The following is a 27,961-nucleotide window of genomic DNA, read 5'->3' on the forward strand; positions in this document are numbered from 1 at the left end:
CACATCACACGCACGTCGCACAAAGTGGATTTGCACGACGTAGGCTGTGCTTTGCGCAATGCATGTTATTTCTTCGTCGCGCAAACCCTACTGTCACTACCTTGGTGCGACGGTTAGCGCACGACGAAGGTTGCGTCGCGCAAACCCTTAGGCAACAATTTTTGACTTTGCGCGACGAATGTACGTACATCGTGCAAAGTGTTTTTTCTACTAGTGTGCATTTTTCAAGCCCAACAAAGGAAACCCTAGATGTACTGGCAATAGCAATGCATGGGAGTAATTAAATAGTGGATTGCTGCCACTTAGTACTATAATTTAGTGGTATTCCTCTTCACTTATAAATGAGCGGTCTTAGGTTCGATTCTCGCTAAATATGAATTTGAACTACATGATTGCTAGCCCATTGTGAGGCTAAATCTACCATCTCTCATCTCTCCTTAGTATAGATAATATTATTTGTTTAAAAAACAAAAAAAAAAACAAAATAGTGGACTGCTAGGACCACACCCAATTGAGAAACCCTAATAGGCACCCAGTTTATCTCAGAGAAATTATAGCCACACTTTTGCATGATCAGGTATTCAAGTGGCTCAGAAAGGAAACCTAAGCTACCGGGCAACAACATAGAATGATATGGCCACACCAGTCCAGCGCTGAAAGCTCCATAACACAAAAATCACATGAACCTTGCTGGGGAAATTTGGATGGACTTGTTAAATTCTACTTAAGAAAGCAAAGGTTTTCCAGAATTGGGAAATTCAAAATATGATTAGTAGATAAGGAATTGATCCTTGGATTAGTTCTAGACAGTGGATAATACAAGTCGGGTGACGTGGAGCACGTGTGATCGTTAAGCTTCACACATGAGATAACATGCTCCGATACCATCAAGAAAGTTGAGGTTCCACCATAATATGAGAAATAGCCCAATTATTTATAAACACATGCAAGATCCCTGATTTTCCCAATGAAAAATTCATACTCTCAACAAATACTACCTCAGCTCGTTGCTCGTCCATTGTCAACGGCGTCACAGGCGTATATAGGCACACTCCGTGGCTAGTTGTCAACAATTTGAATCGTTATCACCTTGAGAGGTTCTACTGGTTGATGTGTCTTAAGTGGAATCAAATTTCTGTAGTATCTCTTAAGGCGAGCCGCTTCGAATACATATCAATAGGGTCTGAAGATCACTTGAAGGAAAATCAAAATCAAACCCTAAAAAATTAACAAATAAATTTCGATCTCATTACCAATTTTTCTTGCTGATACTCACATTCCAAGCTCAGATATCATCACCGAAACCCTCTAATTACCAAATTAATTATTAATCATTTTCAGCAATTTAAAAAACACAAACATATTTTTTGTCAAACGATAAATTTTGTTAGGTTAAATGTTAGATTAGCCACTGACGGGGTTTGAATCTACGCCGTCATGGAAGGGCTCAACACCTTTCCACCACTGTTGAAATCACTGCTTCTTTTTCTGCTGGAGTTTCGTATATATAAAATTTTCGTACAATAGATAATGTCTTGCTGATTATTCATATCCTTCACAACTAGTAAATTAAGAGACTTGTAGAAAACCAGACCACATGCAATTATCATATCGTAAAATAATTCGATTCAAGTTTTCTTTGTTTTTTTTCATGAAATCTCAAACACAAAACGGAAATCCAATAGACAAACGGGTGGTGAATCGAATAAACCTCAAATAACATATGTTTATACCATACTTAAGGCCTCCGTATTTAGACTTCGTATAAATACTCGGGGGACTCAAATGTAATTATGTAATAAATGAATGGGCAAATATGTAATAAGTGAGAATCCCTTATTCTATAAAAGGGCATCCTCACCCTCACAAACCTCAAGCTCTCATCCTCACATACAGATGCCAAGTTTGAGGCCATGGGAAGAGAGCACACAGAAAATAGGCTAAAGAGCACACTGCCTCTAGCCTTCTTGTATATTTACCATTCAGAGTAAAACAATATCAACATCAATGTGGATGTAGCCTAAACATTGGGGTGAACCACGATACATCTTGTATTCTTTACTTTCTTACAAATTCACGATCGGATTTACGTTGTTCCAAGACCCCTCCGGTTTTGTGCATCAACATTTGGGGCCGTCTGTGGGAAACGACACGAAAAGTTATGTCGGTTCTCTCTCAGTTTTTCATGTCACCACCGTGAAACCTTGACAACCTCACCACTGTCCACCATGGATCTGCAAAACCCAAATGACAACCAAAACTCTCTCTGCCTCTCTCTTGCTTCTGATCTCTTTCACCTCTTCAAACAAAACAAACTCACAGCTCAAAAGTTTCAAACTTTAAAGATCCAAACAACCATTTATTTTTTTTGGAAGGACTGGTATCTGCATCAAGAAGAGCTTTTGAAGTGTAGATGCTGAGAGTGTTCTTTGCTTGATATATACTTTTTGATCCCTTATTAAGACGATCAGAAAGGAAAGAAATTTCTCAAATTCGAGAGAAACCCATTATTTTCTTCGCCATCTTGTTCTTGAACTCTAGAGCTTCTGATCCAATAGATCCGCCATGCTCAGCCTGCGGCCTCGCCGCGATTCCATCTCCTCTGCCATCCATGGCGTCTGCAAGCTTCCTCTACAGCTCATCGTCCTCAATCGCGCTGGAAAAGATGCTATATGCCAGGCCTAGTGACGGCATCACACCGATTGCCACCGTTAACAGAGTCTCCGCCAGGAAATGCCTCGTCAAACGTCACCGCACCTGCATCTCTGCAGTTCTTCACCGAAACCAGCCTGAAATTTCAGATCAGGAGACCGTCTACATCACTGCCACCGTCACCGTTGCAGATAATACAGGTGCCGAGAGCAGAGGAGATGAAGGAGAAGACCAAGTCAAATTTGGTGGCGGTCTACGACTGAATGTTATAGCACATCAGAAAGGAAAAGCTGAAAAGAAAAAGCGATTCCAGGTTAGGGTTTCTGGTTTGAGGTAAAGCTGAGAAGTTGAATAGGTGGTGGTGAATTTCTACCATTTCGTGATGATCAAAGATGTAGAGGCGGTGGCGGCCAAGCATCCCCCTTTCATAGAGGGTCTCAACATACGTGGGAGGATATATATGAATGAACAAAGGATAATGCACAGTGGGCTGTCGAAAGATGCACTTGCATATTTTGAATGGTTAAGAGGAAACGAGAGATTTTCCGGCATCCTAGTGCAAGTTTCTGCAGCAACAAATGGCCATTGCAGTATAAGCCATCACTGGTTCAGTTAGAATGAGGTATTTCACATCTTCCTTTGCTGGACCCTTCAATGCGAGCAACACCTCTATCTCCAACTGAATGAAGAAAGAGATTGGAAGCAGTGAATACAACTATTGATGTGTCAAATGACAATCTTAAAAGACATCGGATTTTATTGAAGGTTATGATTGAGCCTGACGTCATCTTCTCCGGTGCCATTCTCCTCCTCCTCATCGGTTTTACCGTAACCACCATCGTCATCGGCCCAATCATCTTCACCCCTATCATCATCTTCTCCAGTCTCATATGGGTCCCCCTCGGCGCCATCCTCGTCCTCACGGTCGGCTTCTTCATGTCTATGTGCGGGTTTGGCGCCGCGGAAATCAATCATGATGTTAGAAAAAGAAAAAGGGAGGAAGAAAATAGAAAAAGAAAAAGGAGGAGAAAGGAGATCAGGATAAATGAATAGAATAGAAAAAGAAAAAGATCATAATGCTGTTGAGAGAATATTTCAAAAAAAGGAAAAGAGGAAGAGTGGAAAAGAGGAAGTAATGATGGTGCCATGTGCACCGAAAGCAATTACAAAAAAAAAAAAAAAAGTGGAATCTAACAGAAAAGATGAAGTAATGATGGTGCCAGGTGCACCGAAAGCAATTACAAGGCTTCAAACCCCAACCTTCATCCCTCCACTTAAGATTCACCCGCTATTATCACCAACCAGGTAATCAAAAGTACGTCCAGTATTCCAAAATTATTCGGCAGCCTGCCGCTATTATCACCAACCAGGTGATCAAAAGTACGCTCAGTACTCCAAAAATATTCGATAGCATGCCGCTATTATCACCAACTAGGTGATTAAAAGTACGTCCAGTACTCCAAAATTATTCGGCAGCTTGTGTCACATCCCAGCCCGGGATGGACTACTTCCCGGGCCCGCTCCACCACCGTAGCACGATATTGTCCGATTTGGGCCTCGATCACGCCCTCATGGTTTTGTTTCTGGGAACTCACGAGCAACTTCCCAATGGGTCACCCATCATGGGAGTGCTCTGGCCACCTTCTCGCTTAACTTCGGAGTTCCGACGGAACCCGAAGCCAGTGAGCTCCCAAAAGGTCTCGTGTTAGGTAGGGATGAGAATATATATTTAAGGATCACTCCCCTGAGCGATGTGGGATGTAACAGCCTGCCGCTATTATCACCCACTAGGTGATCAAAAGTACGTCCAGTACTCTAAAATTATACATGAGCATCACTCATGTCAATCATACATAAACATTCATGACCATCATTCATGGCAACATTCATGAGCATCACTCATGTCAACATTCATGAGCATCACCCATGTCAACATCCATGAGCATCACTCATGTTAATCAACATTAACATTCATGAGCATCACTCATGTCAATCATCTTCGAAAGCTTCATTTACAGAGCTCCAGCTTCAAAAGCTTTATTTACAAAAGCTCCAGCTTCAAAGCTTCACTTTCAAAGCTTCACCTACAAAGCTTCAGTGCATGGTATACAAAGACCGCCCCCGAACAACCGCCACTTCGGCCCATACATGGATTGAATTTGAAGTCTCTAGCTAACAGACTCTATTGACTGAAGACTTGGGGGACTACAAACTATGTATCATATATTGGGCTTCCGCAACTGGGCCTCAAAAATACTTGGGGGACTTAGCCAATTACTTATGTACTGAGGAGCGAACCTTTATTCTATAAAAGGGACTCCCTCACTTTCATTAGAGAGCACCCATTATTCATGTATTGAGGAGTGAACCCTTATTCTATAAAAGAGACTCCCTCACCATCATTAGAGAGCATCGCCGCCTACTGAGCAACCACCTCGCCTCGAGCATCAACTCTAGCCCATCACTTATGTATTGAAAAGCGAGCCCTTATTTTATAATAAGGACTCCCTCACCATCATTAGAGAGCATCGCCGCCTGCTGAGCAAACCGCATCGCCGTGAGTATCACTCCTAACCCATCACTTATGTATTGAGGAGCGAGCCTTTATTCTATAAAAGGGACTCCCTCACCATCATTTAAGAGCATCGCCGCCTGCTGAGCAATCGCCTCGCCGTTAGCACCAACTCTAGCCCATCATTTTTGTATTGAGGAGCGAGCCCTTATTCTATAAAAATGACTCCCCCACCTTCAACGCCACAAGCCGAGCCAACCAAGGCAACATAAACCACAAGCAAAGTAGCCTCGCAACATGTGCTACTTTTGGTTGAGCATCATTTTAGATTGGGCACCGCCTCATATCGAGTATCAGTTCTAGACGACATCTAGTTACTTCGGCCCACACATGGACTGAATTTCAAGTCTCCAGCCAAAAGACTCTTTTGACTGAAGACTTGGGGGACTACTGTTTATACCATACTTAGGACCTCCGTATTTAGACCTCGTATAAATACTTGGAGGACTCAAATGTAATTATGTAATAAATGAAAGGGCAAATATGTAATAAGTGAGGAGCCCTTATTCTATAAAAGGGCCTCCTCACCCTCACAAACCTCAAGCTCTCATTCTCACATACAGAGGCCAAGTTTGAGGCCATGGGAAGAGAGCACACAAAAAATAGGCTAGAGAGCACATTACCTCTAGCCTTCTTGTATATTCACCATTCAGAGTGAAAAAATATCAACATCAGTGTGGATGTAGCCCAAACATTGAGGTGAACCACGATACATCTTGTACTCTTTACTTTCTTGCAGATTCACGGTCGAATTTACGTTGTTCCAAGACCCTTCCGATTTTGTGCATCAACAACAGAACTACCTAAACCATTACCAAAACACGAGAACAATAAATCAAATGAAGATCCGTCCACAACAACCAGATTTTGAAACTGCTCATCGGAGATGACAGCTTCCATGACCTGGTCGGGGCCAAAATCACCGTCATTGTCCAAGAAGCACTCGACAAAATCCTTGGAGTACCCTCTCATAGCGGTCACCCCATGTTGTGTACACCACTCCACAGGGACATACTCGTCACCGGTTAGATCCCAAAACACTATGTGTGGCACCACATCTCCATAGCCTTTCTCCTTAAACTTTCTCTGTATAGCCTCGTAATCAGTCCTCCAGCTACGGCCGCAAGCATCATCAAAGTCTTGGTCACTAGTGAACACATACAACTCTTGATCATTTGATCTGGCTTCAAGTTCGCATTCACTGCCTCTTCCAGAATCAAATCAAACACCTTTAGAAAATTAGTGTCAACGTCCCAGTCCTGATTGTCCATCCTCCTCATAAACCTGCACTTGGACTTAAGATCATCACCTTGTATCGAAAGTAGCTGAGGGTTTCGACTAAAAGTGAAGACCTTTCCTTTCCACGGCTCTTCACTAAGTTCAGACACAAAGTCCCAAACCCAATGACACATTCATGGGGTGCCCAACCATCCTTCCGGAGACGTCACACATAGCCAAGCAGTTCTTCAACTTGCCCTGCTTTACATATATTTCCTCCACCATTGCCTTCCACTGAGGGTCAACCAGTTCCGCAAAATTGCGGTAGTTCACATAGCGTATGATCTCATGTGGAAACATAGCATCTGCCTCAATCTCAGACTTGCCAGCATCATCGACATCGTTCATATACTCCTTAACCACATCAGACCTTCTCTCTGCTGGAAAATCATGCGAATAGCCCGAGTTCATGAACTTCCTCAACGGCATCAAAACCTCATCCATCAGCCGCTCTTGGACTCTGGACGCGTAATCAGCCTCCTCCTCCTCCTGGTCAGAAACATCTTTTGCACATTCCTCTCGCGGGAAAACCTTCCTTGCAATGCTTTCACAGAGTAAAGTGGCGCGATCAAAGAAGCAATCAACAGAAGGGCACCACCTTGCAGTCGGGGTTAACTCCAACTCCCACTGTGTAGGACCATAAGCATTGTCCAACTGCTGCTGCTCGTATTTCTTCAAATTCTGAATATCAGACTTCAAGTGCTCAGCGTAAAGATCCGAAACCTGCTCGTGCAACAACTGGAAGTTGGGGTCACGCTTGTACATCTCAATCACCTTCTTGGCCTTGGCAATCTGCTCACTTTTTCTTTTGCCTATTTTTTTCTGAACCAAGTCCTCGAATTTGATTTTATAGCTGCTCCCCCTATTCAACCTCCTCCTCTCGGAATCCCGAGCAAAATCTCTAAAATGTGTTCAAAATTCCCAAACGAATCGGCAATTGGCGCAACGTTGCCGTGTAAAACAACTCATCTTCACCTTTTCCAGAGGAGTCGTAACCTCCTTCTACTAGGTTACAGACGAGCTTCAGGGTGGTCAGAAGATCATGGGACCAAGCGAGCGGGAGCAGCCGGTTCAGATGTTTAAAGGCTGTCCCACAGCTGTATGGTTTCACATGGAAATAGAGATCAAGGCAGGGGTTACCAAATGAGGCCGGTTTCTTGGCCATCGCAGTGTTGGAATCGGCTATGTGTGCTATATGGAGTTGTGGCAGCGGCGGTTGTGAGGTTACCGGTAGTTTGATCTCTGGAGGACCGACAAGAGGTGTCGGAGAAACCACCGTTCTTGTGAGATGTGAGACATTGCGCACAGAGCCTGGACATGCTTTGAGCACAGAGATGAGTTGCACTTGCCCCGTTTTCATTGAATCAAATTTGAGGTCTGATTTTTTTTTTCCCTTTCAATCAATTTGGCTGAGAGAATAAATGAGACTGTTATTTAAAGATAATACCAACACACTACTTGATCACCAATAAATTTGTTACTTGGCGTGCAAGTAATCGACGGAGTTCAAACACATATCAAACTCTGTATCTAGGCTATTTAACTTCCATATCCCTTTTTTTCCTCGTTTAATTTCTGATATTTAATCTTGGTTTTGTTCTGCTATCCTCCAAATCATGGAGAATTAGCATTTGCTTTTATTTAGTTGTGGATTTAGATTATGTAAAATGGTTAATTAGTATCGCATTGATTGATACATATTAACACTAATTAGGTGATTAATTAAATGTTGTATACAGCTGAAACTCTAAGCACAAGTATGCAGCTGTTTCCTCTAAACCCAAGAAAAGCAAAGGGTTTTCCGCTGCCTTCGGGCTTTCGTGAATTCAACAATGTCTGTACCGAAAAAGAATGATACCTCGAAACATCCCAATTCTCGTTGAAACAAAACTTGTATGGCACGAAAAATTTTGATCTGTTTATATGTAACGAGAACAACCTAAAAGAAGTCAAAAGAATCATTTAGTTCTTTATAATTAACACCGATATCAGAAATAAATCAACGAGAAGACAACTTCCCCAAGCAAAAGAAAAACGAAAAACGAAAGAGAAGATAAATTGCACTAATAAAAAACAACACAAACAATCAGTCGACTACAGCCAAGCTTTGAAATTGTTCGCCAGAGAAGGCTGCTTCCATGACATGGTCGGGACCAAAAACCCCGTTGTCCAAAAGGAACTGGACAAATTCGTTGCAGTCCCCACTCATCCTGGACACCCCTTGTTCTGCATAGCGCACCCATGGGATAAGATCGTCGTCATTCATATCCCAGTACACTATCTGTGGCACCACATCCCCGTACCCTTTCTCTTTAAACTTTCTCTGTATTGCCTTGTAATCAGTCTTCCAATTATTCACCGAAGCATCATCAAAATCTTGAAAACTGGTGAAGACATATAGCCTTTTGATCATTTGCTCTGCCTTCAAATTCTCATTCGCAGCCACATCGAGAATCAAATCAAACACCTTCTGAAAATCAACGTCACCGTGCCAGTCTTGATTGTCCATCCTCCTCATAAACACGCACTTGGACTTAAGATCATCGCCTTGTATCGTAAGTAGCTGAGGGTTTCGACTGAAAGTGAAGACCTTTCCTTTCCATGGCTCCTCACTCAGTTCAGACACCAATAGTCCCAAACCTAAGGATACATTCATGGGGTGCCCACACATCCTTCCTGAGACGTCACACACAGCCAAGCAGTTCTTCAACTTGCCCTGCTTTAAATAGATCTCCTCCACCATTGCCTTCCACTGAGGGTCAGCCAGTTGCTCGAAGTTGCGGTTATTCGCATGGCATATGATCTCATCGGGACGCATAGCACTTGCCTCAATCTTGGACTTACCGGCTTTGATATCCATCCAGTACTTCTTAACCGCATGGGACCTCCTCTCTCTTGGAAAATCATCATCATAGAGGCATTGCTTCATGAACCTCCTCAAGGGCTCCAAAACCTCATTCATCAACTGCTCTCGGACTCTAAACCCATAATCAGCCTCCTCCTCAACACTAACTCCTTGTGAGCATTTCTCTCGGAGGAAAACTTTCCTCGCAATGCTCTCGCAGAGCAAAGTGGCGCGATCGTAGTAGGAATCAACGGAAGGGCACCACCTTGCCGCCGTGGTCAACCTCAACTCCACGACATCAGCCATCTTTTCCTTCTCATATTCTTTCAAATTTTGAATATCAGACTTCAAGCACTCAGCATAAAGATCCGAAACCCGCTCGTGTAATAACTGATAATTCGGGTCGCGCTCGTACATCTCAACAGCCTTCCTGGCCATGTCCATCATCTCCTTTCTCTTATTACTACTAATACGCCCGCCGCAGTCTACTTTTTCCTGTATCAATTCCAGATGGTATTCGTACTCACGAGTCCTCACCATTCTCCTCATCCCCTCGCCATTTACATCTACATTCCGGTACAGAACCTCGAGAAGTTCTTCAAACTTTCCTGGTTCAGCAAAAGCCGCCACGTTTTCTGCTAGGGTTTTGGGGTGGTTCTGGTGGAGCCAGAATGCCGCGGTGTGAAACAATCTGGCAGTGAAACAGCTCCTTTGTAGAGAACAAATGACCTTGAGGGTGGTTAGGGGATTGTGGGACCAGGCGAACGGAAGCAGTTGCTTCAGATACTTACGAATGGTGGGGGTGTCTCCTACGGCATGGAAAAAGATATCAAGGAAGGGGTTACCGAAGGAGCGGAAGCGGCTCTTGGCCGCTGAGGGGGTGCGAGCCCAAGCCCGTTTGTATTCTGAATGAAGTCGAGGCGGAGGTGGTGGTGAGGTTGGGAGTTTGAGCTCTGGAGGACCAACAAGAGTTGTAGGACTTGTGCATGGAGAAATGCTGCCACCGGCGGCGGCAAAGTTTGGGCACGCTTTGAGAACGGAGATGAGTTGCACTTGCCCTGTCGTCATTGCACCAAATTGAAATGAATTGTGTGGGAATATACAGATATATTGATGAGATCCTTTTCGTATACTTCTCTCTGCATTTATTTATGCACCAATGATTTTGTTACTTGGAGTCCAAGCAATTCCCATCTAATTTCAAAATCTTCTTTTTTGGGACAAGATCCCTGAACATCTTCCTGTTGAAAAAAAAAATTCAATCACTTCAATGAGGATGGATATCATCATAATTCAAAAGATCTTTTGGTTTCGAATAATTCAAAAAGAAAAAGTAGTGATTTTTGCAGGGAGACAGGCAACTATGGAGGTTTTCATGGTGGCCATGGTTTTGGGGAGAGAAACGAGGATGGGGAAGCTATCTTGGATTTTGCAATGGCATATGATCTCTTCTTAGCCAACACCTTCTTTAAGAAGAGAGAAGAACATGTGATCACCTACAAGAGTGGGTCGTCAAAAACACAAATAGATTTTCTTCTAATGAGGAAAGGGGATCGTATAACTTGTAAGGATTGCAAAGTTATACCAGGAGAGAGCGTGGCTAATCAACATCGCTTGTTGGTGATGGATGTACATATCAAAAGAGTAAGACAAAAGAACAAGACTTGGAAGTGCCCAAGGACTAGATGGTGGAATCTAAAAGAAGAAAAACAAGTCATTTTCAAAGAGAAGGTAATCACCCAATGTGTGTGGGATAGAGAGGGGGAAGCTAGCCAAATGTGGGATTCCATGGCTAGTTGTATCCGAAAAGTAGCAAAAGAGGTATTAGGAGAGTCCAAGGGCTTTGCCCCACACCAAAAGGAATCTTGGTGGTGGAATGAGGAGGTACAAACAAAGGTGAAGGCTAAGAAGGAATGTTGTAAAGCCTTATACAAGGAGAGGACCGATGAAAATGGTGAAAAGTATAGAAAAGCGAAGCAAGAGGCGAAAAAAGTTGTCAGAGAAGCTAAGTTAGCGGCTTACGACGATATGTATAAACGACTAGATACCAAAGAAGGAGAGTTGGATATCTATAAACTATCTAGAGCAAGGGAAAAGAAGACAAGGGACCTAAATCAAGTGAGGTGCATCAAGGATGAGGATGGAAAGGTTCTTGCTACAGAGAACGCGGTTAAAGACAGATGGAGAGGTTATTTTCATAACCTTTTCAATGAAGGACATGAAATGAGTGATTCTTTAGGGGAGTTGAGTAACTCAGAAGAGTGTAGAAACTACTCCTTTTATCGTCGAATCCGGAAGGAAGAAGTGGTTGTAGCTTTGAAGAAGATGAAGCATAAAAAAGCAATAGGCCCAGACAATATACCAATCGAAGTGTGGAAACTTTTGGGAGAGACAGGTATAACATGGCTCACTGACCTTTTCAATAGGATTTTGAAAACGAAGAAGATGCCAAATGAGTGGCGAACGAGCACTTTGGTGCCTATCTACAAGAACAAGGGCGACGTACAAAATTGCATGAACTATAGGGGTATTAAGCTAATGAGTCATACAATGAAGCTCTGGGAGAGAGTCATTGAGCATAGATTGAGGCAAGAGACACGGGTTTCGGACAACCAATTCGGGTTCATGCCAGGGCGCTCAACCATGGAGGCAATCTATCTCTTACGAAGATTGATGGAAAGATATAGAGATGGGAAAAAGGATTTACACATGGTCTTTATAGATTTGGAAAAAGCGTATGATAGGGTCCCAAGAGACATTCTTTGGAGGATTTTAGAGAAGAAAGGAGTACGAGTAGCATATATCCAAGCTATAAAGGATATGTATGAAGGAGCAAAGACTGCCGTAAGAACTCATGAAGGACAAACCGAAAGCTTTCCCATAACTGTAGGATTACATCAAGGCTCATCCTTAAGTCCTTACCTTTTTGCGTTGGTAATGGATGAGTTAACAGGACATATTCAAGATGATATTCCTTGGTGTATGCTTTTCGCAGACGATATAGTGTTGATAGATGAAACTCAGGAAGGGGTAAATGCAAAGCTTAACCTTTGGAGAGAAGTGTTGGAATCTAAAGGTCTTCGCCTAAGCCGATCAAAGACAGAATATATGGAGTGCAAGTTCAGTGCAAATGGAGGCCAAAACGAGTTAGGGGTGAGGATCGGAGATCAAGAAATACCAAAAAGCGACCGTTTTCGTTACCTAGGATCTATCTTGCAAAAGAACGGAGAATTAGATGGAGATCTCAACCATAGAATACAAGCTGGATGGATGAAGTGGAAGAGTGCATCCGGCGTGTTGTGTGACCGCCGTATGCCATTGAAGCTCAAGGGAAAATTTTATAGGACGGCAATAAGGCCGGCGATGCTGTATGGCACAGAATGTTGGGCGGTGAAACATCAACACGTACACAAAATGGGTGTAGCGGAGATGAGGATGCTTCGTTGGATGTGTGGGCACACGAGAAAGGATAAGATTAGGAATGAGGATATCCGGGGTAAAGTAGGAGTAGCCGAAATTGAAGGAAAGATGAGAGAAAATCGGTTACGGTGGTTTGGACATGTGCAAAGAAGGCCTACTGACGCTCCGATTAGAAGATGCGACTATGGGACAGAGGTTCAGGGCCGAAGGGGTAGAGGAAGACCTAGGAAAACTTTGGAAGAGACTCTAAGAAAAGACTTAGAGTACTTGGATCTAACGAAGGACATGACACAGGATCGAGCAAAATGGCGTTCTAAGATTCATATAGCCGATCCCACTCAGTGACTTGGATTTTCCAAGTCTCCAACCGAGAAGTTTTCCTCACTCGGGAAATTAAGGGAACACTACCCCAACCTACATGCTCCACTCAGAAAGCTTCAACATACAAGCTTCAACAAAAGAAAATTCAAAGAACTTAGCGAAGAAGGCTTTGGTGTATTTAACACAATACGTTGAAATGAAGGAAAGCTTATTTATTGATATCCCCGATCAGCTACAAATATGTACATATACATGAGTCAAAATAAACACACAAGACGGAGCCTTCACAAAGGTTGCTTAGGAGAAGTCTCAGCAGTCGGTAGAGCCCCAGAAAGAGAAGGCACCGGAGGGGGATCATTTGGAGCCTCAGTACTGGACAAAACCCTAGAAGGAGGAGGCATCAGAGGTTGATCATTCGGAGCTTCATTACGCGGTACAGCCCCAGAAGACGAAGGCAATAAATGCCTTTGGAACAAACCCACAAATCTCTGATGATCAAGTAAAACCTGACCATCAGTTTCCTTCATCTGGTCAAGCTTCCTCTTCATGTTTGTAGCATAGTCATGTGCGAGCCGGTGCAACTGTTTATTCTCATGCTTGAGCCCTCTAATCTCCTGTTTGAGACTCATCACTTCAGCCGCCAAGGATTCAACTTGGCGGGTTCGAGCAAATAGGCGTTGGGCCATATTAGACACAGAACCTGCACACTGAACACTGAGAGCCAGCGAATCCTTAACAGCTAACTCATCAGACCGTTTGGAAAGTAGTCTGTTATCTTTGGAAGTGAGAAGGTTCCTGGCCACCACCGCAGCGGTCATATCATTCTTCATCACGGAATCCCCAACGGTAAGAGGACCAGTAGGGGAGACGAAGGATGGGCGCCATATGTTGTCTGGAGAAGGCGGGGCTGCCTCTTCAACAAGGTTCAAGTCAAAACGACGGTCGGAGGGGCCAGACATTTTCAAAGGTGTTGAAGAGAGAAGAGGTCGGACAAATCAAGATCTTAGAAGTGCAAGAATGAAGCTTCTACTGGTGGAGATTCAAGTGTGCTTTGGAACTTAATGTCAGCCTCTATAAAAATCTGCACTCGACGGAGCTTCAGAAATCGAAGAGGCGCCTGCTCAGAAATCGAAGAGGCGTTTGCTTTCTCAAAAGCTGGGCTGCTTAGAGATCACGAGGGTTGATCTCAGAAATCGAAGAGGCATTTGCTTTCTCAAAAGTTGGGCTGCTCAAAGACCACGAAGGCCGATCTCAGAAATCGAAGAGGCGCTCGCTTTCTCAAAAGCTGGGCTCCCTAGAGACCACGAGGGCCGATCTCAGAAATCGAAGAGGCACCTACTTTTCCAGCCTTGTCAGCACCCGTCACACGCACACTCAGCTTTGCAGAAATTATGGGCATTCTGTCGAAGACTTCTGGGGAAGTAGAAAACACATGAATCTTACTGTTCAATCACCCACTTCCCACACGCAACAATAGCTCATGGGTACCACAGATAACTTTGCCAAAGTTCTCTGCCAAAGTTGAGCACGTGAAGCTTGCAGCTCCCACTACATCGCTCTGACCAAGAAGGGTAAAAGAATAGCAAAGAAACAGCACTAACAAAGTTTAGACCCATAAATTTTGAAGGTCTAGCTACCATATTATTACCCACAAGGGTAAAGGAACAGTACCACTGCTGGATAATTGGAAAGTCCCTGTGTGTCAACCTCTGTGCTTCGTGGCAAGGTAGACTAGCAAACATGCCCAACCTTTACTCACATTCGAGAAAACACTCCCAATAAGATTGCTTGCTCCAAAATCGAAGAGGCACCGTCCTCCGAATCTCGAGAGCCAGACTCCCAACATGACTACTTTCTTAAAAATCGAAGAGAGGGTAAAGGAACAGTACCATTGCTGGATAATTGGAAAGTCTCTGTGTGTCAACCTTTGTGCTTCGTGGCAAGGTAGACTAGCAAACATGCCCAACCTTTACTCACATTCGAGAAAACACTCCCAACAAGATTGCTTGCTCCAAAATCGAAGAGGCACCGCCCTTCGAATCTCGAGAGCCAGACTCCCAACGTGATTACTTTCTCAAAAATCGAAGAGACACTGCTCCCCGAATCTTCGAGAGCCAGACCCCCAGCATGATTGCTTTCTCAAAAATCGATGAGGCATCGTTCTCCGAATCAATCGAAGAGGCGCTCGCTTTCTCAAAAGCTGGGCTGCTCAGAGACCACGAGGGCCGATCTCAGAAATCGAAGAGGCACCTACTTTTCTAGCCTTGTCAGCACCTGTCACACGCACATTCAGCTTTGCAGAAATTATGGGCATTCTGTCGAAGACTTCTGGTGAAGTAGAAAGCACATGAATCTTACTGTTCAATCACCCACTTCCCACACGCAACAATAGCTCATGGGTACCACAGATAACTTTGCCAAAGTTCTCTGCCAAAGTTGAGCACGTGAAGCTTGCAGCTCCCACTACATCGCTCTGACCAAGAAAGGTAAAAGAATAGCAAAGAAACAGCACTAACAAAGTTTAGACACATAAATGTTGAAGGTCTAGCTACCATATTATTACCCACAAGGGTAAAGGAACAGTACCACTGCTGGATAATTGGAAAGTCCTTGTGTGTCAACCTCTGTGCTTCGTGGCAAGGTAGACTAGCAAACATGCCCAACCTTTACTCACTTTCGAGAAAACACTCCCAACAAGATTGCTTGCTCCAAAATCGAAGAGGCACCGTCCTCCGAATCTCGAGAGCCAGACTCCCAACATGACTACTTTCTCAAAAGCGAAGAGAGGGTAAAGGAACAGTACCATTGCAACTGGCAGCTCCCACTACCGTGCTATGACCAAGCAGGGTAAAGGAATAGCATTACTACTTGTTGTTAGGGAGACTCCTATATATGTCGACCTCCATCCCCAACGGACAGGCAGACCTGCAAAAATGCTCAACCCTTCATCATATCTGAGAGGGCACTCCCAACGAAGCCTTTCGAAATATTCAGCTTTCTTTCCCCCCGATAATACCTCTGCAAACAAGCTATACTAGAGCAAGAATATCTCATATCATCAGGGTTAAAAGCAAGAGTATCTCATATCATGCTTTTTCCCTGTCTTTTCCTTTGGCCTTGTTTTTACCTGCAAGACAAGGAGAAAGAGAGCAATCAATCAGCACTTGGAATCAAGCTTCCAGCCAGGAACTGACTGCCTGGAACCCCTTACCTGATTACTTACCTGGCATTGCTCTCGAGTACTCATCTTCAACATCTTATGTTTCTAGGGAAGATTCTGCATCTGCTTGAGGAACAGATAGGGCAAGTGCGAAGGATACAAGGAAGCATGTGGAGACAAGCGTAACAGCACACGTGCCGATACACCCATTACTCTGTCAAAAGCAAAAGTATCCCATATCAGTAGGGTGGAACGTACTCTAGATTTGATGGACTTGTTTTGACCCTCAAATTCTTCAGTCGGCCTTATACTCTGGAGGAAACCAGAAAACCCTCCAGCTCAGTTCAAGAATAAGCCTGTGGAAAGTTACTTCTTCAAAAGTAAAAGTATCTCATATCATCTCTTCTCATTTTTCTTCTCTTTATCCTTCATGCTGCTGCAAGATGGGGAGAAGGTGAACAATCAGTCGGAGCTCTGATTGCTTACCTTGTCTGTCACCTCTTTCAGCAGACCCCCTAGCTCGGCGACTTGGGGGACTCCTACTACATGGTTTGTATCGCGCTTGACCAAGCCTGAGACTACAAGTAAGCTTCAAGTGAAATTGATACATTACCTTGTGCATCTCCACCAGTTAAAGATACCACCCCTGGATGGAGGAAGAGTACTTTCAGAGAAGATGCCACATCTACCTATGAGACAGATAAGGCAAGTCAAGACGACACCACACTCCGATACTTAGAAGTTTCGTGATTACGAGATCATTCTCCCACAATATTTCCTAATGTCATTTGTACAAAATCATTCACTTGTACTCACTAAAGGAGAGCTTGAACCTATGTACTTGTGTAAACCCTTCACAATTAATGAGAACTCTTCTATTCTGTGGACGTAGCCAATCTGGGTGAACCACGTACATCTTGTGTTTGCTTTCCTATCTCTATCCATTTATATACTTATCCACACTAATGACCGGAGCAATCTAGCGAAGATCACAAAAAGCGACCGTTTTCGCTACCTAGGATCTATCTTGCAAGAGAACGGAGAATTAGATGGAGATCTCAACCATAGAATACGAGCTGGATGGATGAAGTGTAAGAGTGCATCCGGCGTGTTGTGTGACCGTCGTAGGCCACTGAAGCTCAAGGGAAAATTTTATAGGACGGCAATAAGGCCAGCGATGTTGTATGGCACAGAATGTTGGGCGGTGAAGCATCAACACGTACACAAAATGGGTGTAGCGGAGATGAGGATGCTTCGTGGGATGTGTGGGCACACGAGAAAGGATAAGATTGGGAATGAGGATATCCGAGGTAAAGTAGGAGTAGCCGAAATTGTAGGAAAGATGAGAGAAAATCGGCTCCGATGATTTGGACATGTGCAAAGAAGGCCGACTGACGCTCCGGTTCGAAGATGTGACTACGGGACAGAGGTTCAGGGCCAAAGGGGTAGAGGAAGACCTAGGAAAACTTTGGAAGAGACTCTAAGAAAAGACTTAGAGTACTTGGATCTAACGGAGGACATGACACAAAACCGAGCGCAATGGCGTTCTAGGATTCATATAGCCGACCCCACTTAGTGGGAAAAGGCTTTGTTGTTGTTGTTGTTGTTGAATAATTCAAAAGAAAAAGTTGGCTACAAGCAATCTCTCGCAGATTACTGTTTATTTACAAGGGTACTTGGTGACACTTTTTCTGCTATATTGATATGTGTGGATGACATGGCGTTTTAGTCAAAATAATTTTTGAGATTGACATAATTTTTTCACTTTGGTCCTAGAGATTTGAAATCAATAGAAGTGGTTTCTGAGTTTGTCTGCTGTCAATCATTTTGGTTATTCCGTGAAAAATCTCTATCAAAAGCCGGCATTGCAATTTCTCAAAGGAAAAACACTCTTGATATCTTGGACAATGCATGACGCCTGTTTGATGGTAGGGATAGGTTACATAACCCATGTGTGTGATTAGGTTACATAACCCATTATATTTTCCTTATTTCGGATTTGTAGTCAATTCAGTCCATGTTACAATTTTTCTCACCAAATATTGGCTGGGTTACAAGTCCAATTTAACTTAAAATAACTCATCCCATCTTCCCCACCAAATGAGGCCGGATCTAAACCCGTTGATTTTCCTATGGAGCAAAATTTGAAACTTACCAACAGTGATCATGGCGAAATTTTCAATAATTACCTCACAATTACTAGACCATACATCACATATGATGTCAATATTCTAAGCCAAGTCATGCATCAACCACGAAAACTACACTTGGATGCTGCACTTCGGATTCTTTAATATTTGAAAAATTGTCCTGGACAAGGGCTGTTATTTTCCTCCAAAAGTGAATTATGATTAAGGAGTTTTTGTGACTCAAATTGGGCAAACTGTCCTATGACTAGAAGACCAACATCGGGGGATTGTATTTTTTAGGTAACTCATAAAATAGAGAGCATGATTGGTGATGTTATATATAGTTCTTGCAAATATGAGCGTTATAACATTAGACAGTAAGCACTTGATCGCTTTTATTCTGATTTTTCGTACATAATAACAACACGCGACCGTGTTCTTGGGATATAAAAATTTCTTATCTTCACTCACTATGCTTTCTTCTATTTTGTTTCCAAGCGTTTTGTCTTCATACTTTTTTGTAACTCCTGTGGAGAAACCCTTCATACTTTTCGCTCTGTCTTGGCATTTTTTTTGGCTGCACCAGTGTTACACTGAAAAATGATTGTTCTTTACAACTCATCCAGATTTGAAAAATAAATCAACAAGAAGCCAACTTTCTCAAGCAAGAAACGAAAAATGAAAATATGTTTAACCGAAAACTTCGAGCCTTGTTGCATACATTCAAGTCAGTATCGGAACAATACATGGTTCGAAGTACCTCTCGGAAACAAATTCAAGTACAACCCACAAATTTAGTGATCACTCTTACGGCCGTGCTGCTACAAATACCGATCACCAGGGCATGAAGGAAGAGAAATGAAATTACAAAGTTCAAGCAAAAACTGATGTCCAATTTGTTTAAAACTGCACGCGATGTAACGACTTAAATCATTTTGTTCATATCTATGAATATATCTACACATATCTGAAATCCTGCACAATTAGCAATCACAAATTTGCAGTAATTAAACCAGATAAAATGCTATTACCAAACCATTAAACAAGCCAACTGAAGCTTTCTTTTCATAAAATCCCAAAGGGCAAAGGAACGGAAAATGAAAAAACAAAGAGTGGATCCAATAACACTCAAAAAGAGTTACCAAACCCTAACTAGAAAACAAGAGCAATAATTCAAATCAAAGATTAGTCCACTACAGCCAGATTTTGGTACCGTTCGCCAGAGATGGCTGCTTCCACGACATGGTCGGGCCCAATATCCCCATCATTGTCCAAGAAGAACTTGAAAAATTTCTTGGAGTAGCCAGCCAATGTGGCCACCCCTTGTTCTGCAGGAAGTGCCATAGGGTACTTGTCATCGTTCAGATCCCAAAACACTATGCGTGGCACCACATCTCCGTACCCTTTCTCCTTGTACTTTCTTTGTATTGCCTCATAATCTGTGTTCCAGCTACCGCCCGAAGCATCATCAAAATCTTGGTCGCTGGTGAACACATACACCCTCTTGATCATTTGCTCTGGCTTCAAATTCTCATTCAGAGCCACGTTCAGAATCAAATCAAACACCTTCTGAAAATCAGTTTCGCCATCCCAGTCCTGGTTGTCCATCATCCTCATGAACGTGCACCTGGACTTAAGACCATCCCCTTGTATGGTAAGTAGTTGAGGGTTTCGACTAAAAGTGAAGACCTTTCCTTTCCATGGCTCTTCACCCAGTTCAGACACCAACAGTCCCAAACCCAATGACACATTCATGGGGTTACCACACATCCTTCCGGAGACGTCACACACAGCCAAGCAGCTTTTCCACTTCCCCTCTTTTAAAAAGATCTCCTCCACCATTGCCTTCCACTGATGCTCAGCCAGTTGCCCATAATTGTGGTCGTGCACATTGCTTATGATCTCATCTGGAAGCATGGCACCTGCTTCAATCTTCGACTTGCCTCCAGCTTTGACATCCTCCAAATACTTAACAATTGCTGACCTTGACACTCTTGGATTAAAATCATTTGGAAAGTCCGTCTGCACAAACTTGCTCTTCGGGGTTAACCTTTGCCATCTTCGAGTATTATCTTTATAGCCTTTCGCTATGGCTGCCCTCAAAGGCTCCAAAACCTCACTCATCAGCCTCTCTCGGACCCTGGACACATAATTTGCCTCCTCCTCAACACTAACACCCTCTACGAATTCCTCTCGCGGGAACACCTTCTTTGCAATGCTCTCGCATATCAAAGTCGCGCGATCAAAGAAAGAATCAACCGAAGGGCACCATTTCGCTGCAGAGGTTAACTCCAACACCTCGGAGTCCTTAGGATCATTGTCATTATCCAGCTTCTGCTTCTCATATTCCTTCAAATTTTGGATATCACATTTCAAGCACTCAGCGTAAACATCCGAAACCCTCTCGTGTAACAATTGATAATTGGGGTCACGCTCATACATGTCGACAGCATTTCTAGCCATCGCGATACATCTTTTAGTCCCCGTGTCGCCTGCCTTCTCCTGTATCAAGTTTATGTACTCAAAATAGCAATCGTGTTCCCTCGATGTCCTCTTGCTCTTGGCATTGACATCTACAATGCCGTAAAGAACCTCAAGAATGTTTTCAAAAGCCCCCAAAGACCCGACGATCGGCACCACGTTGTGCGCTAGGGTTTTGGGGTGGTTCTGGTAGAGCCAAAACGCTGCCGTGTAAAACAATTCGTCGTAGCCTTTTCCAGTTAGGTGGTGGTTGTCTAGCAGGTTACCGATGAGCTTAAGGGTGGTTAGGGGATTGTGGGACCAGGCCTCCGGAAGCAGTTGGTTCAGATGCTCATGGCTCTCAGGTTCGTTGCCTACCACGTGGAAATAGAGATTGTGGCAGGGGTTACCGAAGGAGTACGGGACCTCCTTCGCGGAGGGGGTTGGGCTGGGTTGGTGTGCTAATTGGGGTTGTGGCAGTGACAGTTGTGATGTTACCGGTAGTTTGAGCTCCGGAGGACCGACGAGAGGCGTCCGAGCAGCCGCCGATCTTGTGAGTTGTGAGAGATTGCTCACATAGCTTTGGCATGCTTTCAGAACAGAAAGGAGCTGCACTTGCCCAGTTTTCATGGAATCAAAATTGAAATGGATATTGTGGATGAAGAGAAGAAGCAATCTTGATATTGCCTTTTTAAAGCGGGCGACGAAGATTTTTGTTACTTGTGGTCCAAGCAATTTCCTTGGATGTATATCTCTGCGTATCATCCATTTGATTTCAATATCTTATTTTTTTATGAACTACTTATGCGTAAAAGATAATTAAATATGTCATTAATCCTTTCCTCTTTTTCTTCTGTTGGATATTAATCGTTTCCTAAAAACACTTCATTGATTTACTAAAAATTTTCATAGCTGTTTTTTTTTTTTAATCTTTTAGACAAGAAGTTCATAACTTGTGTTTCTTGTTCGTGTTTCGTGGTGGTGTTGCTCGTTAAAGAGTTTTTCATTACTAGTTTTGTTAGTGATTTTGTGCGTTGAATCTCTTATGTGACGAGTTATTAATTTTCTCGACGCGAAACGAACAATTTCAGAACGGTTATTGATTCATTCTCTAATTCAGTATATCACAGACATAATTCTCAATTTTATCCTACAAAAGGAGAACATTTGAAAAACAAAAACAATTATAAAAAAAAAAGTGAGAAACTTAATCAGCTTCTTGCAAGCCATCCAAGACAACTGACCCAACTAACAATCCAGCAGCGCCAGCCCCAAGCACGCCCGCCACCACAGCCTGTACCGCCACCAGGGCCGTCGAGTCATCCGGTATAACCACGACCGCCACCACAGCCGCCACCAATATGGGCAGCGACGCCGATGCCAAGGCGGCTGGGGAGAATCCAGCCACCTTCTCGAGCAGGCTGAGGAGGCCGAGTTCCTCCGCCTTCGAAAACAGCCCCAATTTCTCAATCGACGACAGGGTCACCCCGAGCTGCTCCGCCTTGGACAAAAGCCCCGCCTTCTCGACGTTGCTGAGGACCTTCCGCTTCTCCAGCTTCTTGAAGACGTCGACTTCCACTTCCTCCGCCCCTTCGTAGAAGATTCCCGCTCCGTACCACTTCTTCTCCCAGCCGCCGTCGAGCTTGTTCACCTGGAAATTTACAAAATTCACATCTTCTCAGCAAACGAACAAAAGGGTATATGTTTATTAACCAAAAATCAAAAGGGTATTCGTAATTTGGTATAAATATACTTTCTTGGTAGCCAAACAGAAGTTACAGAGAAGGAGTGGACGTAATTACCTTCTTTTGGGGCGCCATGGAAACGATCGTTGAGGGCCTTGATTTGGCGGGGAAGTTGCGGGATGAACCAGAAATGAAACTGAAGTGGGGTTTGGAGGAGAGGAAGTTGCTGGTGTGGTTGAGATTGCAGGTAGCTGAAGATGCTGCAGTACTGACCGCCATTGATGATGTGTACCGAAGCTCCGGCTCTCCGTGTGTGGCTTGCCACGTGGGATGTTAGAGAGAGAGAGAGAGATAGAGAGAGAAGAAAGGGGATTTTTGTGTCTGGTTATCGAACGTCGCTGTGTCCCTGCCAATCAAATTGATGAAAGGTGATAGCTTTATCTTTCCAAATCCAATAAAATTACAAGAAATGTTTTTTTTCCAAATTAGATGGGAATTGGGCTGAACCAAAACTCCAGCCTATTTTTTGAATCAAACTCTTGAAGCTAAGCCCAACACTATGCCAAAACAATTAAAACCCACTTTTGGAAGATTTTATGTTGCTTTTTAGGAATATTCTACTCATCTTTATTAATACATTGATATTATTTATACTAACGGGTGGACAAGTGAGTTAAATCTACAATAGGCTAGCCACAAATAATTTGGTTATGGTCTATATTTGACGAGAATTGAACCTAAGAACTTTCACTTACAAATTAAAAAGAATATCATTTCACTATAGTACTAAGTGACCTCTACTCTTTTTATTTTGGGAACAACTCTTTTAGTAATACTGTCTAGTGGTATTCTTTTTCACTTATAAGTGAGAGGCCTTATGTTCGATTATCATTAAAGGCGAATTGAACCATATTATTGCTAACTTATTGTGAAACTTAGCCTACTAACTCATATCTTAGTGTGTGTTAATATCTTTTGCTTCAAAAAGAAAAGGACAAAGAGTATAATAGTGACTAGAAACCAATACAAAGCGCTTTTTTGTCAGTAGTTAGATGAGTTCTGAGGGGGAAGGGGAAAGCCGAAAATGGGGTAGGAAGTCTCTAATTTAGATAAGGAGGGTCACATGAATGCTTAATTTTCATTTTGACGCTAGCCCTCCTCCAATGACTTCAAATCTTCTGACACCTATTTTGTGTGTGACATTTTTATGTTCTCAAACAAAATAAAAAAATTTGGCATCAAGAGAATTACACATCAGTACTACGTAGCATTAAATGCAACAAACATTAGATAACTTGAATTCACATAACCACAACCACAATACAAGCAATTCTTCAAACTAATTTGGACCATCAAATCTTCGTGGCATTAAATGTTACGTAACATAAAAGAATTCTTCGGCATCAAGAAAACAAAATATGATTCATCGGGACCAAGGAGAGCGTTGACTTTCCTGGCCCACTTGTGGATTGGCAATCTAGTTGGAAGCTACGTGTCAATTTGTGAACTCTAATAAGAAAGTTTACGTGGTAATATATCGTCGAAACAATGGTATCAGAAATTGAAACGACGACAATTAGATCAGATAGACACAAGTCTAAAATATTGATATCGGAAATATCGGTAATCTAAAAACACGGAAATTTCGATGGAAATATCGAGATATTATCGATATAGATAAAAATTGAATAAAAACCACAGAAATTGTAAGAAAAACTTAGACACTTTTATTGAAACTTTGCAAGATGTTTATTTAGTCAATTATCTATTAGGTTATCACAAAAAATTGAAAGGAAATGCATTGCACGATGGATTTAACTGATTTAAGTTGATTATATAGCGAGCTGGCAAACATTGTGAATGTAGAAAATATGTAGTAATTAATGAAAGAAGTTTAAACACATCATAATCATTTATATATAATAAATTAGTACAATATTTTACACTTTATACATTACATGGTAAGATACATGAGTGACTTAGTACCACATAGAGTTCCTATCAAGGTCTAAAATATCGGTAGTCCAAAAACATGAAAATTTCGATGGAAATATTGGAATAATATCGATATTTTAGACCTTAGACAAACAGCACAAATAAAAACTTGAAAAAATTGCTGATTGGCCCTTTTGCAGCTGAAAGAACATATCCGCAAAAATTGCTTCAAAGCTTATCACTTTCCCCGTTTTTTATTCAATTTTAAATACCGCAGTTCTTATCTTTCTTCGTCTTCAAGCATTCAAGGGTCAGCTGCAATTTGCTAAAATTTGCAAAGAAGGTACCTTTCGCATCTCTTTCTCTGCAATTCTCAATTTTGGATGACGGGTCGATTTGCAATTTTCGTTTAGTTAAGCAATTCGTATCGACATTACTCGCTTTTTACAATCTCTCCACATTTTCCCGGCAAAGTTCTGTTTTTTTTCCCGGAAAATTTGTTTTTTTATTGAATTGCAACATGGGTTTTCGATTTTTTGTATGTATATGTGAAGCCAGTGAAAATTGAAAATGTGGGTTAGGCTAGTTGGTGCGTCCACCCGTTGTACTGAGTTTGAATATCCCTCTTCGTAGTTTAAAATATCGCATTCTCGAAAAAATATGATGAAGAAACAAATGCAGCAGAACCCCAAATGTCTTTTTCGTGGCTAAGAAGGCAAAAGTATTAGCTGGTAGCTGTGGCGATGAATGTTGTGGGGGAGGAATTGTATTCGTTTGATGTATGTGTGTCTGTTCTTGTTCTTTGATTTTGTATAATAAGTTATCTCCTGGTTGTATCTTGATGAAAACTATGTACTGCTGCCAATGCTTTTGCTATTTAAGCACCTTTTACGATGTTTTTGAGGCTTGTTTTGCAGTCAACTAGTTTGTTTTATGTAGGGATTTGCAATTTTTAAATGTTAATTTTTGTTTTGTTTGGGATTTAATTGTGTAAAGTTGTTGTTACAGCTCATGGTATTAAGTGTTCTTAGTTATATACCTAGTGCCGAATTATCGGTATATAACTCGTTGACCTTTTAAGTTATCTTTACTGTGTCCCGACCCCACTTAGTTGGATAAGACTTCGTTGTTGTTGGTATTTCTTTATTGCGTCTAAGGTTTTGGACTGCGGTCTTTTTGAAGAGATTTACAAGTCTATATTGTCAGAAGCTTTATATATCTAACCTTGTTTGGGTCAACTCATTCCTATCTTTCTTCCTTCTTCCCTGCCTCTCTTGTCCTCCTCTTCTGTTATACTAACTGTAACTGTAAGTCTCTCTCTCTCTCTCTCTCTCTAGAAGGTGACTAAATAGTTTTGGGAGTGTCTGCGTTCTTGTTCTCGGTATTTTAGATGTGTTTTGCTTCTAAAAATCCCGTTTTTTTTATTTATAATCTAGTTGGAATTTAGGATAGTTTTATGAAAGATCAACTTGAATTATGTCCATGTTGCAATCATGCCTTGATTCTGTTTTATCTCTTTTGCTTGACATATGAATTATAAATCTCTCTCTCTCGTAGCTCGCTCACACAGAGATTAGTACTAGTATTATTGTCTGAGATCAATTGAAATTTGGAGTTGGCAGGTTCTTGGTGCGAACTCTGGGTCTTGAACTCGTGATCTGTATAGTTTCAAAGATTTATCATATGTACTTTTGCTGCTTGTTCAATTAGGTATCGTGAAGTATGGAAAATTCAAAAGACTTGAATAACCATTATGAAGAAAAACTTGCTTATAATATGAAGTAGCTTTTTTTGGTTATTTTATTAACCAAGAAAAGGCTACCTATCAATCTCCGTGTTTTAAACTTTAGTTTTGATATATGTACATGACCTTGGTATACGTATATCTTTCTTGGAGGTACTATAGCGGAGAGAACATGGGTAATCTATTCTGTTGTGTTCAAGTTGATCAATCCACGGTAGCTATAAGGGAAAGATTTGGAAAGTTTGTGGATGTTCTTGAGCCAGGATGTCATTGCCTGCCTTGGTTTCTTGGGCATCAGCTTGCTGGTCATCTCTCTCTTCGTTTGCAGCAATTGGACGTGCGTTGTGAGACCAAGACAAAGGTGTGTCAACTTTCATAAGTGGAGACGACTTAATCCATAGCACTTGTGCCCTCTGTATTTCTTTTAATTGAATATTGGACGCTTACACTCTCCATTGTTTTCAGATAAGAAACTGAATTTGCAATTTCATTGCATGTCTTTTATTTCAAGTTCTTTTTATGTGAAACTTGAATGATTGTTTTATATACTTTTCAGGACAACGTATTTGTTAACGTCGTTGCATCTATTCAATATCGTGCTCTAGCAAACAAAGCAGATGATGCTTTCTACAAACTCACCAACACAAGGTCTCAAATCCAGGCCTATGTCTTCGACGGTATAAATTAAATATCCCTCTTAATAAATTAGAGATAATGGACTTTTTGATACACGTATTTTAGTGTTTTTTAATCAGAAGTGTTTGTAGTTGATTGAGTTTGCCTTTTTCCTTATCGCAGTGATTAGAGCTAGTGTTCCAAAGCTGAATCTGGATGCTGCTTTTGAGCAGAAGAATGAAATTGCAAAAGCAGTGGAAGATGAGCTCGAAAAAGTAATGCAGCAAAGCAAAATTCAAATAATACTGTGGTGTCTAAATACAACTCGACTTTTAACCAAGTTGCTTTCCTTGCGTTGCAGGCTATGTCTGCATACGGTTATGAGATTGTGCAAACGCTCATTGTTGACATAGAACCAGATGTGCATGTGAAACGGGCAATGAATGAAATCAATGCTGGTATGAGTCTTATTCTCGATGTTTATGCAGTTCCGCACATGTGATCTGTTTGGTTTCAATTGTTTTACCATATTTTCTATATTTTTTCAGCTGCAAGAATGAGAGTGGCAACTAATGAGAAGGCAGAGGCTGAGAAGATTTTGCAAATTAAACGAGCTGAAGGTGAGGCTGAGTCAAAGTATCTCTCTGGGCTGGGTATAGCTCGCCAGCGTCAAGCAATTGTAGATGGTTTGAGAGACAGTGTGCTGGGGTTCTCCGTCAATGTTCCAGGGACGACTGCAAAGGATGTCATGGACATGGTCCTTGTCACTCAGTATTTTGACACCATGAAGGAGATCGGCGCTGCCTCTAAATCCTCCACCGTGTTTATTCCCCATGGACCTGGTGCTGTACGGGATGTAGCTTCTCAGATTCGTGATGGACTTCTTCAGGGTTCTTATCAGTAGTCCGGTTCTTCTACAAGCTTTTTATCGCTCATCTGCAGGAACTTCTTTTGGGTCATTACGACGTGCTTTATTTGTTTATAGTTTTCTTTTCATGGTTTAATTGTTTAATACTGTATATGTGAGCATTTACGATTTCTGGTGAGCGTATAATGATCTTATACAATGAGAGAATTATTCGTGTAAACATGAATCTTGTACAGTTTTGCCTTTTTCAGACAGACTTAAAAGCGTTTTTATTTGT

General features: G+C 42.1%; 5 protein-coding genes across 8 annotated transcripts; 1 reads left to right on the forward strand and 4 right to left on the reverse strand.

Annotated features, from left to right (window-relative positions):
- Nucleotides 1-8,588: 8,588 nt before the first annotated feature.
- Nucleotides 8,589-10,415, reverse strand: LOC126625611 (uncharacterized). Its single transcript, XM_050294659.1, has one exon. It carries the CDS (start codon nucleotides 10,413-10,415, stop codon nucleotides 8,589-8,591), a length of 1,827 nt encoding a protein of 608 aa, XP_050150616.1.
- Nucleotides 10,416-13,279: 2,864 nt separating this feature from the next.
- On the reverse strand, nucleotides 13,280-16,319 carry LOC126626991 (uncharacterized). The gene is made up of 2 exons (XM_050296404.1): nucleotides 15,711-16,319; nucleotides 13,280-14,795 (listed from the first exon to the last, which is right to left on the reverse strand). The coding sequence occupies exon 2, from the start codon at nucleotides 14,045-14,047 to the stop codon at nucleotides 13,373-13,375; it is 675 nt and encodes a 224-aa protein (XP_050152361.1). The 5' UTR covers nucleotides 14,048-14,795; nucleotides 15,711-16,319; the 3' UTR covers nucleotides 13,280-13,372.
- A 3,243-nt stretch (nucleotides 16,320-19,562) lies between these two features.
- Nucleotides 19,563-21,812, reverse strand: LOC126627501 (uncharacterized). The gene has a single exon (XM_050297078.1). The coding sequence runs from the start codon at nucleotides 21,600-21,602 to the stop codon at nucleotides 19,563-19,565; it is 2,040 nt and encodes a 679-aa protein (XP_050153035.1). The 5' UTR covers nucleotides 21,603-21,812.
- Nucleotides 21,813-21,922: 110 nt separating this feature from the next.
- LOC126627502 (uncharacterized) lies at nucleotides 21,923-22,991 on the reverse strand. The gene is made up of 2 exons (XM_050297079.1): nucleotides 22,640-22,991; nucleotides 21,923-22,488 (listed from the first exon to the last, which is right to left on the reverse strand). The coding sequence occupies exons 1-2, from the start codon at nucleotides 22,799-22,801 to the stop codon at nucleotides 22,045-22,047; spliced, it is 606 nt and encodes a 201-aa protein (XP_050153036.1). The 5' UTR covers nucleotides 22,802-22,991; the 3' UTR covers nucleotides 21,923-22,044.
- A 1,632-nt stretch (nucleotides 22,992-24,623) lies between these two features.
- LOC126627224 (hypersensitive-induced response protein-like protein 1) lies at nucleotides 24,624-27,956 on the forward strand. Of its 4 annotated transcripts, none has more exons than XM_050296676.1 (6): nucleotides 24,624-24,800; nucleotides 26,355-26,562; nucleotides 26,758-26,878; nucleotides 27,000-27,091; nucleotides 27,178-27,274; nucleotides 27,365-27,956. In XM_050296676.1, exons 2-6 carry the CDS (start codon nucleotides 26,374-26,376, stop codon nucleotides 27,718-27,720), a joined length of 855 nt encoding a protein of 284 aa, XP_050152633.1. In that variant the 5' UTR covers nucleotides 24,624-24,800; nucleotides 26,355-26,373; the 3' UTR covers nucleotides 27,721-27,956. The 4 variants fall into 4 exon arrangements, with proteins under 4 accessions (XP_050152633.1, XP_050152632.1, XP_050152631.1 ...); XM_050296675.1 differs by having other exon boundaries at nucleotides 24,625-24,800; nucleotides 26,364-26,562; XM_050296674.1 differs by lacking the exon at nucleotides 24,624-24,800 and adding an exon at nucleotides 25,081-25,236 and having other exon boundaries at nucleotides 26,364-26,562.
- Nucleotides 27,957-27,961: the final 5 nt, after the last annotated feature.

Source organism: Malus sylvestris, chromosome 6 (assembly GCF_916048215.2).
Source record: "Malus sylvestris chromosome 6, drMalSylv7.2, whole genome shotgun sequence".
NCBI lineage: Eukaryota > Viridiplantae > Streptophyta > Magnoliopsida > Rosales > Rosaceae > Malus > Malus sylvestris.